Source organism: Meleagris gallopavo, chromosome 28 (assembly GCF_000146605.3).
Source record: "Meleagris gallopavo isolate NT-WF06-2002-E0010 breed Aviagen turkey brand Nicholas breeding stock chromosome 28, Turkey_5.1, whole genome shotgun sequence".
In the NCBI taxonomy this organism is placed as follows: Eukaryota; Metazoa; Chordata; class Aves; order Galliformes; family Phasianidae; genus Meleagris; species Meleagris gallopavo.
In genome coordinates, this window is record NC_015038.2 from 3,320,709 (window position 1) to 3,335,323 (window position 14,615).

The 14,615-nt window shown below is 56.6% G+C and overlaps 2 protein-coding genes across 2 annotated transcripts; both read left to right on the forward strand.

The window, feature by feature from the left end:
- Positions 1–8: 8 nt before the first annotated feature.
- CDKN1A (cyclin dependent kinase inhibitor 1A) lies at positions 9–2,295 on the forward strand. Its single transcript, XM_010724235.3, has 2 exons — positions 9–842; positions 1,222–2,295. The coding sequence occupies exons 1-2, from the start codon at positions 320–322 to the stop codon at positions 1,269–1,271; spliced, it is 573 nt and encodes a 190-aa protein (XP_010722537.1). The 5' UTR covers positions 9–319; the 3' UTR covers positions 1,272–2,295.
- A 334-nt stretch (positions 2,296–2,629) lies between these two features.
- Positions 2,630–13,424, forward strand: RAB44 (RAB44, member RAS oncogene family). The gene is made up of 16 exons (XM_031556984.1): positions 2,630–2,798; positions 3,729–3,924; positions 4,000–4,114; positions 4,278–4,449; positions 4,646–4,792; positions 5,056–5,146; positions 5,234–5,329; positions 5,605–5,783; positions 6,124–6,181; positions 6,399–6,484; positions 6,605–10,425; positions 10,753–10,834; positions 11,150–11,264; positions 11,479–11,580; positions 11,830–11,906; positions 12,303–13,424. Exons 2-16 carry the CDS (start codon positions 3,745–3,747, stop codon positions 12,388–12,390), a joined length of 5,409 nt encoding a protein of 1,802 aa, XP_031412844.1. The 5' UTR covers positions 2,630–2,798; positions 3,729–3,744; the 3' UTR covers positions 12,391–13,424.
- Positions 13,425–14,615: the final 1,191 nt, after the last annotated feature.

Here is a 14,615-nt window from a genome sequence, read left to right on the forward strand (position 1 = left end):
CGCTGTACAAAAGCATCCCATCCCGGTCTCTCTGCCCCCCACATGTGCTTTGGAAGGAGCACCCGCTCATCCCATGGAAGTGAAAGCTGTAGGCATTGATTTGAAAGAAAACAAACAGGCTCCTTCCCCCCCCGGTTACCCAACAGCTCCTTGCAGACAGGAGGTGCTCAGTGGGGCTCAGGCTCGTGGTGAGTCCTTGCACTCGTTTGAAAAGTTTCCTTGCCACTGGGCTGGGTTCTTCAGATGAAGAAACCAACCAGAAAAACAACATCCTCATTGCTTCACCTGCCCCTGTGCCACTCTCGCTTTGCTCTGCCCCATGGCAGAGACCATTAACACCCCTCAGCGTGAGCCCAGGATTGCTGGCAGGTCCCATTCTGTGCACAGCTCTGCCCCGGGCTCACATCCCCCCCATATCCCCCTCCCCACAGCCGCAATGCCGCTGTCACAGAGCAGAGCCGGGCCGATGCCGTGCAGCAGCAAAGTGTGCAGGAACCTCTTCGGCCCCGTAGACCACGAGCAGATCCAGAACGACTTTGAGGAACTGTTGAGGCAGCAGCTGGAAGAAGCTCAGCGGCGCTGGAACTTCAACTTCGAAACGGAGACGCCCCTGGAAGGGCATTTCAAGTGGGAGAGGGTCCTGCTGGCAGAGCAGCCCTCCCGGGGGGCCTTCAGCTTGGCCAAGGCCACCAGCGGGGGGGATAATGGGAGCTCAGCACCCTGCAGGGTCGCCCCCAAGGATGGTGTCGATGGGGTCCATCATGGGGCAGCCCAGCAGAGCTCGGAGCCCACCAGGGTCGGTTCTCCACAGCGCTTGAAACGTGGGCAGACCACCGTCAAAGGTGAGTGGTGGGGGTGTGATGTCCCTCTGGGTGCCATTGGTGGTGTTGTGGGAGGGACTGGGTGCGCTCACAGCCATGGGCCACCCTGAGTGCATACCATCTTTTGAGGGAGAAGGCTGCAAACCGGCTGAGGGGTGGGCAGCAGAACTGGGCTCGGATATCCCTTAAATAAAAATACCCCAGAACAATTCACCAACTTCAGCTCCTGTGGCCAGAAGTCCTCAGGCTCAGCGGTGCGGATGTGGTGGGACCGAGTGATGCGGGGCTCCACGAATGTGGGGCTTCGGAGGTGTGAGTGCACCTGGTTGGGGTGCTGCCCTGGGAACAGCCTTCTCCTTCTGCTCCCTGACGCATCCCAACTTCTCTTCCTGCCCTGCAGATTTCTACAGCTCCAAGAGAAGAGTTGTCCACGACAAGCCCAAGCTGTGACTGCTGCTGCTGGGGATGGATGCTGATGCTGACGTGCCCTGGGGGTGTCGTGGCTCTTTCCCTGCCCTGTGCTGTCTGAGCTGTCTGTATGAAGCGATGCTGAGTCTGTAGTTCCCTATTTATGAATAGCTCTGGGCTCCTGAGGGGCCCACAGTGTGTGCAATGTATAGGAGGAGCTGATGCTGAAGACCGTGGAAAGGACTGAGGAGGACTGGAATGGAGCAAGCGGGGCTGAGAGTGTCCCCTGCTCTGTGTTGGTGTGGTCCTTGCAGCATCCTGGTGCCCAGCACTGCCTGTTGCCTGGCATGAAGCAGCTCCAAAACCTCAGAGTCTCACTGGTGTGGATCACGGCTGGGTGTGAGCCCTGCGTGGAGCTGCTCCCAGTGACTCAGCGATGCATTTGTCACGGAGTGGTGACAAACGTGCTGGAGGTGCCCCGTGGGGCCAGCACTGCTCAGGAGGTGCTGGGCTGCTCCAGGTTCTGCTGACCCTTGGCTGGTGGTGTTCCTGGCGTGCTGTTGGCTTGCTGTGCCTCGTTCAATGCTGACACTAAGCTGGATGGAGAGCTGCTGCTGCTTGGCACTGCCAGGCTGCTCGAGGGGCGGAGTGCTGCTCAGCAGCAGCTGGAAGAAGTGACAGCCTTCTCCTGGACTATTTCCTACTTTAGAGCTGGGGGAGAGGACCCTGGCCTGGCTCTGCAGAGCAGCTGCTGTTGTCTCTGTGACCCAGGGACGTCCTGTAGGATGCAGCCCTGCTCCGAGGCTCTCAGTGCTGTTGGATCTCAGCACTTCCACTGGGTTCCCCTCCTGCCCCTCTGTGCTGGGACTCGAAGTGGCACAGGATGGTCCCAGGCAGAGGAGGTGGGCGCTGCTCCCAGCTCATACCGTGATGCACTTTGCTGTCAGAGATGCTGGCAGCTGCCCAGCACTAAATGTTTATTTATGAAAACGCTATTGAGGCTTCTTGGAAGGGGAAATACCTGTTTGTCTGTGAGTGTAACTGAATAAACACTTGTCTCATGGAAGGGAATGGATGGCTGTTATTGGGAATAACTGCTGTGGGGTGTGCTGGGAGTTGTGGGGAGGAGGGGGAATGTCGTATGTGGGTTGGGGGTTGCCTTAGGGGTGCAGCACCCACAGAGCTGCAGTTTCTATGGGTCTGGTGGGGAAGGAGCCGTCACATACCTGAGTGATGGGTTGGGATTTGGGATGTCCAGCTGTGGGATGGAGCCTTTTTGATCTGGCTGCGGCCAGTCAGGGCAGGAATGAGGGCTTCTGTGGGTCTGGGTGGGTTGGGGTCCACGGCTGAGCCCTCTGTGGTGCTGCAAACAGGAAACGTGTGCGTACCGGCAGTTGAGTGCAACCCCAAAGCGGAAGGCGGCCTTGAGTAAGAGAGAGAATGACGGTGTGGGGCCGGGAGGTGCGCAGCAGCAATGCAGTCTGAGTGGGGCTGATGTCCCCCCAGCCCTCGGGAGCCCCACGGCGCAGCCAGGCAGCAGCATCCCGAAACTGAGGGCACGTGGAGAAGGTGAGCCTTGCTCAAGGGGTGGCTCGTGCTAATAGAAAAGCGGGGAAAAGAAGGGGGTTTTGGTGTTAGGGACGCAGGGTTGGTGCCTGGCCCTGCACCCGTGGGGCTTTTGGCAGCAGTGACCCTCCTGCCGCCCCTCAGCAGGAAGCATCTCAGACAGCCGCCGGTGTTTAAGTCCCTTTGGTATTTATTTTACAGCTTTTCCGTGTTTGGTGCTTCCATTTCGTGGCACGCAACGGGCTCAGCTCGCTCTGTGGGGCAGGGGGAGGCACCGAGGGGACTTCCTTGCGTCATAACCTCCCCCATCCCTCCCCAAAATGCTGCCGCTTTGGCTCTCTTAGGGGCTGGGACCACAGAATGGGGTACCCACATCCTGACTCCTCCCCCCTTCCCTCCCTGGGGCTCTGCTGACCTCACAGGACCCCCCCATGTCTGTGTGATGCTGTGGGACGGTGCTGCACGGGAGTGGAAGGGGATGGGGACATTTTGGGGCCCATTCCTTATTTCCAGCGAACCTTAGGGCTTGGCGTTGCGAAAGGAGAGGTGGGGCAGTGGGGGGTTTCCCCCTCTCCCACTTTTTGTCCCAATTTGGGCACGCTTCAGAGCAATGAGGATGAGAGGATTGAGCTGGGGGCGAAGGCGGGGGCGTGAATGGAAAACCTCCCCGAGGTCACAGGAGGTGACTCAGGGCTGCGGAAGCTGGGGGAGGAATATTTAGAGATGCTGAGGAGCTCCCGGAGCCGCTTGGAGTCTGCATCACCCCCACGACCACGCACTGAGGACGGGTGGGAGCACAGCGTGCCCCCCAGGCAGGAGCCACATCCCCCACTCGGGTGCTGGGCTGTGTGCAACCAGAGAGAAGTGCCTCTTCTCTTATTGCCAAACCCGCTCGGGGCCCTGCTGAGCCGTTTAATGGGTTCCCCTCTGCAGGACCCCACTGTGAGCCATGGCTGAGCAGCGCGTGGGCTCCAAGGGTCGGCGCATGGGATCCAGCCGGCGGCGGCAGCTCCGCAGGGATGCGGCCGAAGAGCCACCGTGGGCAGCAGCTGTGATGCAGAGAGTCCAGGATGTCATCCAGGAGCAGCGTGGGGACACGGAGGGATTCATCACTCGTGCAGATATGCAGGTAAGGGATGGGGCTGGGGGGGTTGTAGGGCTCCTTCCAACACAACCGTTCTATGGTCCTGCGGTTTGTTCTTAGAAACTGCAGGAGGAGGTTATCCCGTGCAGCACAGAGGAGCTGGAGCTGCTCTTTGATGGGATGGATGCTGCTGGCACCGGGCAGCTGAGCGTTGAGGAGTTCACTGCTGGGCTCCGTAAGTGCTGGCATGGTGACTCCACGCACCCAGTGCTTTCCGATGGGGATGCTCAGTGTTCTGGGTGGCACTCAGCAACCCGAAAACAGCTGTGGCTGTGAGCCCATGGATCACTGGGGTGGGAGGCACTGGGATCTGGGTGCTGAGGGCTGTGTTTCTACAGGGCAGTTCCTGAGTTCCCAAAAAGTCAGCAGGGAGCATCGGCGGCGGAAAGCAGCATCGCGGAGGAGCTGCCTGGTCCTCGCCAGCCCCACATGGGAAGAGACGGACAGCGAGGAAAAGAAACACTTTGCAGCCTTCATGGAGCAACTGGGAGTGGATGACAGATGGGAAGAGTGAGCAAAGCACCCCCAGGTGTCCCGCAGGATGGGACAGGGCAGGGCTGTCCCCAGTTTGGTGCCCATGGGGGCAGAGCCGCAGCTGCCTTTGTCCCAGGGGCAGGAGTGCGGCCACCCCCAGGACCACACAGCCCTGATGATAGGGACCCCCAAATGATCCATCTTTTTTTGCTGCCCTGCTCCTCTCTCCCAGCAGGCAGGAGATCTGGCAGCTCTGGGCCAAGCTGAGGGAAGATGAGCCCCAACTCCTGGGCAACTTGGAGGATTTCCTGGCCAAGATGAGGCACCACATCCAAGAAGCCCGGAGCAAGAAGGAGGCCTTGGAGGAGGCCCTCAACAAGTGAGTCCCTGCCAGGGAGGGGCACCCAAGGAAGGAGAAACGTGGGCGCTCCCAGCACCTCCACCACAGCCTGGGCAGAGGATTCACACTGTGCCCGTGTTTGGGGTTGGGCTCCATCTGCAGTCACGCACCCCATGGCCAAAGTGCCAGACACATCCCTGCTGGGGGAAGGAACCTCTGTGCTCTCTGAGGGCCTGGTGGGCAATGCAGTGTCCCCAGACCCACATCCACATGGCACAGTCTGACCCTCCTGACCCCCCCAGACGCGTGGCTGAGCACAAACAGGAGGTGCAGCAGCTCTGCGAAGCCCTGGAGCTGCAGATCCAAGAGGAGCGGCAGCGAATGGAACAGGAGGTGGGGGATCCATCCACTCCCCCATCCCCCAAAGGTACCCAGCGCCCTAAACCCAACTGGGTGCTGATGTTCCCATTGACACCGCAGAGCACAGCCCGGAGCCGCCTGCACTGCGCGGTGCTGCAGCGAGCGCTGGATGCCAGAGGCAGGGAGGTGCAGCGCTTGCTTGCAGCACAGGAGGAGGTGAGCTGCCCCCAAATGCTGACCCCAAACCCTGATCCCGAATACTGGTGGTGCAGTTCTTTATGTTGTCCTCATGACTTTGGCCTGGTGTTGTACGCCTGAACCTGGATGCTCTCTGCAGTTCATCACATAGCACCTCCATCGCTCACTCTCTGCCTCCATCCCCACGGTCCTTCCTTCCCTGGGAGCACATAAACTGAGTTTCCCATCCAATACCCTGGGGAAAATCCAGCCCCAGTCTTAGAGCAGGAGGTGATCCTGCTGTCTCCCTGCAGCTGGAAGCACAGTGCCGCAGTCTCAGCAGCACACAGCGAGCTGCCAGCGCTGAGAACCGACAGCTGGAGGAGAACAACCGGGCGCTGGAGGAGCAGCTGCAGCTCATCCATGCACAGCTGCAGCAGACCCACGAGTGCCTGAGGGCTGCCATGGCTCAGCAGCGGGCAGAGAAACCGCGGTGAGTGGCTTCTGCTCATCCCTGGCTCCCTCCTGGGAGTTGCAGAGGATGGGGAGGAAGCTGGATGGGTCTCAGCCATGGTTCTGCTTTGGGATGGTGTGAAAAGTATGGGGATGTGGTATGATTGGGTACAAAAAGTGCTAGGAAGAGAAGCCAGGATTATCAGCATTGTGCTGATAGGGCCCTCCCAGCGCTGGTGTAAAGGCCACAGGTGGGCTCTGCTGTCCCAGTCCAGAACAGAGCACATCACTGCTCCCAGGGCTGCAGAGGACCTCGGGGAGAGGATGGAGGAGGTGAATGGAGGCAGTTTCTGTTGTGACCCCGTGCTCTGTGCTTACAGGGATGAAGAGGAGGCAGAGCTGCCCAGTGAGACACTGCCATCCCTGCAGGTACAGCAGGTGTGCACAGTGGGGATGTGGTGGGATGTCACACAGGGCAGCACCGTGCTGCATGGGTGCTTGGGAAGGGGTGAGCAGCAGCATACGGGGCTGCTACTCCCACATTTTGGGAGGGAATATCTGGAAACTGAAGCAGGAAAGCTGAACATCATTTCAAACGGATACACACTCTGCCAAGCTTTTTGTTTTCTCTTCTCTTTTCCTCCCTTTGCCACAGATGAGCCCAGAGCAGCAGTTGGCAGAGATGCACGTCAGGTTGAACTCCCAGGGCAGCGAGCCCAAACACAGGAGCACCCACCATGTGTAAGGGTCCCGGGCCCCAAGAACTGCACCCACATCCTCCACCCTCCCCTGGCCAAAAATTCCTTCCTCTTCAGTGTTCTGTCCCAGTGTTGTGCTCACCCCATTTTCTGCTCTTTCCAGGGTTTGGGAAAAGCCACCAGCAGACACAAACACGTCACGACTGCTTTCTGTAGAAGAAGATCCCTTCCCCGAATTTCTGAAAGAGGAACGGTTTTCTGGCCAAGGCTCTTTGCTAAGAGAGATGAATGATGCAATAGCAGCTCTGAGCAGGCAACCACTGGGAGATGCTGCTCACTGCCCACACGATGATGCTGAGCATCACAAGGTGTTGGAAGAAGACCTGAAAGAGGGACGAGCTGCAGCTGAGCTTCGTGCTGGGGACAGGACACAGGCTGGTGCGTCTGCAGGAGCCCAGGAGGAGGGGGCAGCTCAGGGAAACAGTGTGGAGAGAGCAGGGCAGAGCCTGGAGCAGATGGAAATGGTGTTGTCTGTCCAGGGAAGGGATGCTGGTGGGGAGCAGCAGATGCTAAAAGAGGTTGAGAGGCCACAAGAGGCACTGGGAGAGAGCACAGAGATAGGCGAGCAGGCACGGGTGGGGTTGGAGGGAGAAGGATGGGTGCAGGGAAAGATGAAGTGGGAAAAGGTGCAGCTCCCAGGAGAAGGAGAAAATCTGGAGGCAGTCCTCAAAGCTCGGGAGGTGGAGCTCCCAGTGGGCAGCTTTGCCACCGATGTGCTTCAGGTGCCGGGAGAGCAGCTGGAGCCACAGCTGCCAGGATGGGTTGAGGTGCAAATGGCAGCAGTGCAGGGGGTGAGAGAAGATCCCAACCCTGAAAAAGTGGACGGAGAGGATAGTGGTGCAGCGGGGCACTGCTGGGGAGAGATGGAAAGGACTGAGCTGCAGCCCCTGAATGTGGCTGATGACCTGGGTACAGAACAGGCAGAGAACATAGGGCCAGAAGTGCAACTGCTGGAGGAGGCTGATAGAGCAGAGCCAGGGCTGGAGGGGGGAGCTGGGGCTGCTGCAGAGCTTGGTGAGGGGCTTTCCCCAGCAGAAATCCCTGCTGGGAGTCCAGCTCCAGGAAGGAGGGTACTGGATTTAATTGCTCAGGCACTGGAAATGGAAGAGGCAGAGGACTCTCCAGCAAGGACTCTGCTGCATGGGATGCCCAGCCCAGAAGCCCTGAGGGATGGATTGGATGACACAGCCATGCCTCTCAGGGAGGATGCTGAGGATGGAGGACAAGAACTGACCGAGCCTGGGCTGCCCATTCAGCCTGTGTGTGAACTGCAGGGAGCAGGAGCCAGGCAGGCAGAGGGGGCTGCTGTAGAGCTGTCACCCCAGGAGGAGTCTGGAAGCCTGGAGAGTCTGAGTGGTGATACCCGTATGCAGCTGCTTGCAGAGCTGAGGGAGATCAAAGGGAGCCTGGAGGCAGAGCTGCAACCTCTGTACCCAGGTCTCCAGCCACACTCAGAGCAGGCAGAGAGCATGGGGCCAGAGGTGCAACTGGTGGGTGAGGTCAGTAAACCAGAGTTAGTAGAAATGGAGGGGGAAGAGGACTCCCAGGGGAACACGCAGCTGCAGTGGGGTCCCAGTCAAGAAGACCCATTGGGAGGGGGGGGGCATACAGCTGTGCAGCTCACACAGGAGCTTGAGCATGAGGGACAAGATGTACAGCACTTGAAAGAAGAGAGGGAGATGGAAGTGGTGCAGGAAGAGGACACTGATAAGGATGAGCTGGTCCTGGTCAGTGCTCAGGGACTGGAACTAGAGGAGGCAGAGAGCTCTCCAGCAAGGACTCTGCTGCATGGGATTCCCAGTCCAGAAGCCCTGAGGGATGGGGGGGACCACACAGCCATACATCTCAGGGAGGATGCTGAGGATGGAGGACAAGAACCAGCTGAGCCTGGGCTGCCCATTCAGCCTGTGTGTGAACTGCAGGGAGCAGGAGCCAGGCAGGCAGAGGGGGCTGCTGTAGAGCTGTCACCCCAGGAAAAGGCTGGAAGCCTGGAGCTGCTGGAGGCCCCGAGCAGTGATACCCATGTGCAGCTAATTGCAAAACTGGGGGAGGTTAAAGAGAGCCTGGAGGCAGAGCTGCAGGTCCTGAGTTTGGTTGATGATCTGGGTACAGAGCAGGCAGAGAACATAGGACCAGATGTGCAACTGCTGGAGGAGGCTGATAGAGCAGAGCCAGGGCTGGAGGAGGGAGCTGGGGCTGCTGCAGTGCTTGGTGAGGGGCTTTCCCCAGCAGAAATCCCTGCTGGGAGTCCAGCTCCAGGTAGGAGGGTACTGGACTTAATTGCTCAGGCACTGGAAATGGAAGAGGCAGAGGACTCTCCAGCAAGGACTCTGCTGCATGGGATGCCCAGCCCAGAAGCCCTGAGGGATGGATTGGATGACACAGCCATGCCTCTCAGGGAGGATGCTGAGGATGGAGGACAAGAACTGACCGAGCCTGGGCTGCCCATTCAGCCTGTGTGTGAACTGCAGGGAGCAGGAGCCAGGCAGGCAGAGGGGGCTGCTGTAGAGCTGTTACCCCAGGAGGAGTCTGGAAGCCTGGAGCTGGTGGAAGCCCCAAGTGGTGATACCCATGTGCAGCTAATTGCAAAACTGGGGGAGGTTAATGAGAGCCTGGAGGCAGAGCTGCAGCCCCTAAGTGTGGCTGATGACCTGGGTACAGAGCAGGCAAAGAACATAGGGCCAGATGTACAATTGGTGGAGGAGGCTGATAGAGCAGAGCCGGGGCTGGAGGAGGGAGCTGGGGCTGCTGCAGAGCTTGGTGAGGGACTTTCCCCAGCAGAAATCCCTGCTGGGAGTCCAGCTCCAGGTGGGAGGGTACTGGTTAGTGCACAGGAGCTGGAAGGGAAGGAGGCAGAGTACCTCGTGCAGCTGGAGGAGCTCATGTTATCCCATGGAGAGAGCACTGGGGCTAATGGGAAACCCTTCTGTGCATCGGGGCTGTGGGAAGGAGCAGAGAGCCCAGCTGTGGCTCTAGGAGGAGCTCTGTGCGTGGCTGACAACACAGACGTTTGGGATAGGAATGTTGAGCCTGCCCTGCATCCTGAGTATACTGCTGCTGCTGAGCCTGCTCATCCAGATGCAGGGCTGGTAGCAGTCAGTGGTCCAGATGAGCAGATCCTGGAAGAAACCCAGAGAGAGAGTGCTGATGCAGAGGGGAGGCCTCTGGATGGAGCTCGAGGCCTGGAAGTGGTGCAGGGAGCGAGGCTAGAGGCAGAGGCAAGGATTTTAGTTGAAGCTCAGCATTTGGAACTAAAGCAGGGCCATGATGCCAATGCAGCCACACTTGCTTCTCCTGTCTCCGAGGTACCGTTACAAATCAGTGCGCTAAATCTGGATGCGATGATGCAGGAGGATGTTCTCATTCCAGATATGCAACGGCTAGGTGGTTCGGGACAGGCAGCCCAGAGGCAGCTCCAGGAGCAGGTCTCAGCACAGGCAGATAAGGGGAGGCTTCACACTGCTCCCCGGCAGCCACAGAAGCCACCAGGCGTGACGGAAGCAGAACTAGCAGCTGCTGGACCTGCTGAGACTCCAAAACAAGAAGTGCCATCAGCATCAGCCCTTCACTCAGGGATCCTGCAAGGGGAAGATGCTGTGAAGGATCTCTCAGGGATGGCCCTTGGGGGCAGCCCACTGGTGGAGGCGGTCAGCAGCGGGGCACAGCTCTCAGGAGAGCAGAGAGAAGAGCTCAACGTGGAGAAGAAAGAAGAGATGGAGAAGAAAATGAGCCCAGGAGGTGAGCCCAGCCCTGGAGAGCCAGAAGCTGTGACTGTGAATGGAGCAGGAGCTGCCCCAAAGGGCTCTCTGGAGCCAGACCACCTCTACAACGTGCTGTTTGTTGGGGACTCCCATGTGGGCAAAACATCCTTTCTGTACCGACTGCATGCTGACACCTTCAACCCGTACCTCGCTGCCACAGTAGGTAGGTCAGCTCTGCACCCACGTGGGTGACCACGGTTCCCTTCCTTCCACCCCATAAGTTGCTGGAGGTCATTACATGCACATCACTGCTCACACCATCCTGTCACCAAGGTCCAAACAGAGCCACACACACCTGGATGCTTGCAAGTAAGCAATGGCAGCCCTTCTTGACCTCTCTGGGGCACCAAATCCACCTGTAAAATATCCAAGGGTTGTGGGCTTCCTTGGGAGCAGCCCACTTGAGCTGCAATCTCCACCATGTGGTTCCTCCATCCGTATTACAGGAGGGAAACTCCACAATATCCAAATATCCCTTTCTGTGTCCCAGGGCTGGATTATCAGGTCAAAAACCTCGTGGTGGACAACAAGCGCTTCGCTCTCCGCCTTTGGGACTCAGCTGGGCAGGAAAGGTGAGGTGCTGTGCTGGGTGCCTGGGGAGAGCAACCTGGGGCAGCTTGTAGAAAATGGATGTTCTTGCTTTGCAAAAGGGATTGTTTGGGGAGGGACTCTATATAGCGTGTGATCTGATAATAATAATAATAGAGGAAGTAATTTGGATCAAAATAAGTGCTCAAACTCTCTGCAGTTTGAGTGATAGGAGCAAATATAGGGTTTTGGCTCCTTGGTTGATCTGTGTTCCCAGCTTTTCCATCGGGATTTCAGGTTGGCTGTAGGCAATCCCTCCTCCCTCCCTTCCTCCTGGTGATGCTTTGCACTGCCTGCAGGTATCACAGTGTCACCAAGCAGTTCTTCCGGAAGGCAGACGGGGTGGTGCTGATGTACGACGTCACATCGCAGTACTCCTTCGCCGATGTGCACTACTGGCTCAACTGCATCCAGGTGGGCAAAGCAGGGAAACCTGGCCCCATGAAAGAGGCTTTGGTAACATTTGACATCTAGAATAGCCCCTTTTCAGTCCTTGGAAATGGGGGTAACTCACAGCTATTGGCCCAAATCCATGCACATCCTTCAGGATGTGTCTGAGCGGTGTGTCCAGCTGTCATTCAAGGAGGTGATGCTTGCACTTCTGATCCTCCCCTCTTTCATTGCCCAGGAGGGAGCAGAAGATGGAGCCACGGTTCTGCTTCTGGGGAACAAAACAGACTGTGCTGCAGAGAGGCAGGTCCCTACGCAGGAGGGGGAGCGCCTGGCTCAGGTGGGTGCACGGCCCTGCTGCAGTGTGCTGCCCAGCTGGGGTCCCATTCCTCAGCACTAAATGTTGGTCTTGCAGCCACCAGAAAAGGTGCATTGCACCCTCGCGCTGCAGTCCATCAGTTATTGGGTTACTTGTTTCCCAAATCCTTCTGTTTCTGCTTGACCATGATGCTCCCTGGCTATTTACTGTTGTATCGAGTCATTGCAATGCAAGGGAAGCACATTTCTCTGTGGGCTCTGTGTCTTCCAGGAGCATCAGCTCTTGTTTTATGAATGCAGCGCTGCCTCCGGCCACAACGTCACTGAGTCCATCGTCAGTCTGGTCAGGTGAGGAGTGTGCTTGGGTTTTGCTAAGGTTTTAATGGGCTCCCACTTGCATTTCCTATGGGAAATGTTAGTGTGTCACTGCCACCGGAGCTTCTACGTGGAGAGCTCACAGAGCAGCACTGGGATGAAGTGGGGATGAGCTGGGAGACGTCTGCTGGATGCTCTGCATTGCAAAGAGGTGGAAAAAATAAGACTTCTCAGGATGCTGCTGCTTTCTCCCTGGGTTGCTTAAATCAATTCTGTGTGTGATTGGATTTAGGCTGGGATTTCCAGCAGTCTGCAGTTCTCAAAGCACACTGAGCTGGAAAGACCCCTGGACCCTTTCACTCAATGAATATAAGAGCAATATAAAATATGAGGGAAAATGCATGGCTCATCTGCTTCCTTTTTGCCCAGGGCACTCAAAGTTTCTGAAGATCAATTGAGAAATAGGGCAGAAGAGGTACCAAAGCTGCCTCAGAAGAAAAAAGGATGCTGCTGGTGATGGAGAGACTCCTTGCTGTGGTCTGAAACTGCAATGGCAGCCAGAAAAGCAACTGGAGATGAGCAGAGACCACAGGATGACTGCTCAGAGAAATCAGGGTTATGAACTCCACCAGGAAGGGTGTGATATTGCAGTGACGGCAGCTGAAGAAGCAACATTAGCTCCAGCAGCTCTCTTAGACGCGTGCATCTCCTTTGCAACTCAGTGTCTCAGCACTTCTGTATCACCAGAGCCTCCACTCCCTACCTGGCTGCTCCCACCCCATCCCTCTGCCACCGCCTGTCCTCCCTTGGCCCTAATCCTAGAAGGACCTTTTTTGCTTGATGCAATATACGCTCCCATGCACTCCATGGCAATCCCCTTCTGCCGCATTTTGTTATAAAATGATTTTATTACTGGGTGTGTTATGGGGTTGGCTTGAAGAATGGAACAACTCTGGAAGAACTTTCAGGGCTCAGCTCGGGGCTGAGGCTGGACTCGGTCTTCAGGTTACCCACAACAGGGTTTTTTTGTGCCCATCTTCACTATTTCTGCTTTGTTGTCTTATCTCAAAGCAATATAATCCCAAGAACCCTTTGCAAGTCTGGTCGATGATGAAAGGAGCACCATTCCAGCCTGACCAGCACAAATGTGCACCTCTCACTGGCTCTGTATGACCCCCCTGCAGGGCTGCCCATGCACCGAAGCCCTTCAGCAGATCTGCTTTTCCCCTTCCCTAAATTTGTTGGGATTTTGTGCAGCAGATGCTGCCTGTCCTGTGCAATCCCACTGCTGCTCCACAAGCAATTTTATTTGCTCGCAAAAGTGTAAGGAGCTGAGCCTGAATTCCCCCGTTAGATGGCAGCAAATGCAGCTACACCTTCATTGCTGTTCCAAGCAAAGAACAGCAGGGCCTGAAACTGATCTGCAAAAGAAAAAGCTTCGCAGAGCAGCAGACAGAAAGAAACGTCTGGTCTCTTGGAAATCATGTCTATAGAGGAGGATTGAATCTGTGCCCGGACGTGTTGCAAGGCAGTAAAGCAGGTTGGAAAATACAGAGGTGGTGTTGGTCTCTATTCTCAGTGAGAAGATGTAAGGAAATGGGCTCGAGATGTGGCAGGGAGGTTCAGTTGGGTGTCAGGAAGGATTCCTTCACAGAGGGGGTGGGCAGGGACTGAAGGGGCTGCCCAGGGAGGTGGTGGAGCTGACATCCCTGGAGATATATAGGAAATTTGTGGATGTGGCACTTAGGGACGTGGCTTAGCATAGGACTTATAGCGTTGGCTGGACTCAATGATCTCGAAGGTGTTTTCCAACCTAGATGTCTGTGATTCTATTCTATGATTACTGAACCATAAGGGCTGCTCACTTGCAAACACATTCATGAGTATTTCAAGGAGGATCGAGGTCTAAGATATGAACAGCAACAGGGAAATTCACCTTTGGACCACAGGAACTTTTTAAAATGAGGTTCTTTCCCTTTGAGTTCTCTAAGGCACCCCACAAGAAAGAGAGGAGCTGCCCAAGTTGCATAAGGAATGCAGACCTTGTCCAGCCCCAGGTCATCGGGTGTCCACCTCCACTTTGCTTTGTGCACCTTGAGAGCCGGCAAACTGGGAGGGATCCTGACATGTTGGGACAAACTGTGTTAGGAGTGCCAGGTGCCAGCTTTCAGCAAAGCCAGCATTTGCTTGTGAATGCCCAGTGGTAATCCTGAAGGATTTCCCTCCAGACCTCTGGCATGGTGCTACAGTGGAGTGGAGACCTCCCTGCATCATCAGCTGGGGTTGGAAAGGCAGGAAATCCCAACGGAATCCTTGCTGTGTCTGATCGAGCTGCAGAACTCATTGCTGCAGGATGGTGTTGAGGCTGAGAGCTTGAACGAGGCTGAAATGGGGACCTGAGAGCAACAGATACCAAAACCAACCCATGATCGTCGTAGCTGGAAACGGCGCGGGGGTCAGGGAGCAGATTGAGGGGTGCAGGGGTGCCTTGATGGAGGGGACACAATGTCAGAAGGACATAAAATATAAAAGAGCATCCAGAGGAGGGCTGTGAAGGTGGGGGAGGGTCTGGAGGGTGGGACAGGTGAGGGCAATGGGTTTGTTTGGTGGATGGTTGGATTGGATGATCTCATAGGACTTTTCCAATCTTGGTGTTTCTGTGATTCTGTGATTCTGTTTGGATGGAGAAGGGGAGGCTGAAGGGAAGTCTGAAGGTCTGACACATCGGGGGGAGGGGGGAGG

What these genes read in the sequence shown, in the direction of transcription:
- CDKN1A (XM_010724235.3), top strand. Translation starts at nt 320, where the DNA reads ATGGCAGAGACCATTAACACCCCTCAGCGTGAGCCCAGGATTGCTGGC. An exon ending in TGGGCAGACCACCGTCAAAG is followed by an intron (nt 843 to 1,221) that starts GTGAGTGGTGGG and finishes CCTGCCCTGCAG; the next exon opens with ATTTCTACAGCTCCAAGAGA.
- RAB44 (XM_031556984.1), top strand. Translation starts at nt 3,745, where the DNA reads ATGGCTGAGCAGCGCGTGGGCTCCAAGGGTCGGCGCATGGGATCCAGC. An exon ending in CAGCGGGCAGAGAAACCGCG is followed by an intron (nt 5,784 to 6,123) that starts GTGAGTGGCTTC and finishes CTGTGCTTACAG; the next exon opens with GGATGAAGAGGAGGCAGAGC. An exon ending in GTACCTCGCTGCCACAGTAG is followed by an intron (nt 10,426 to 10,752) that starts GTAGGTCAGCTC and finishes TCTGTGTCCCAG; the next exon opens with GGCTGGATTATCAGGTCAAA.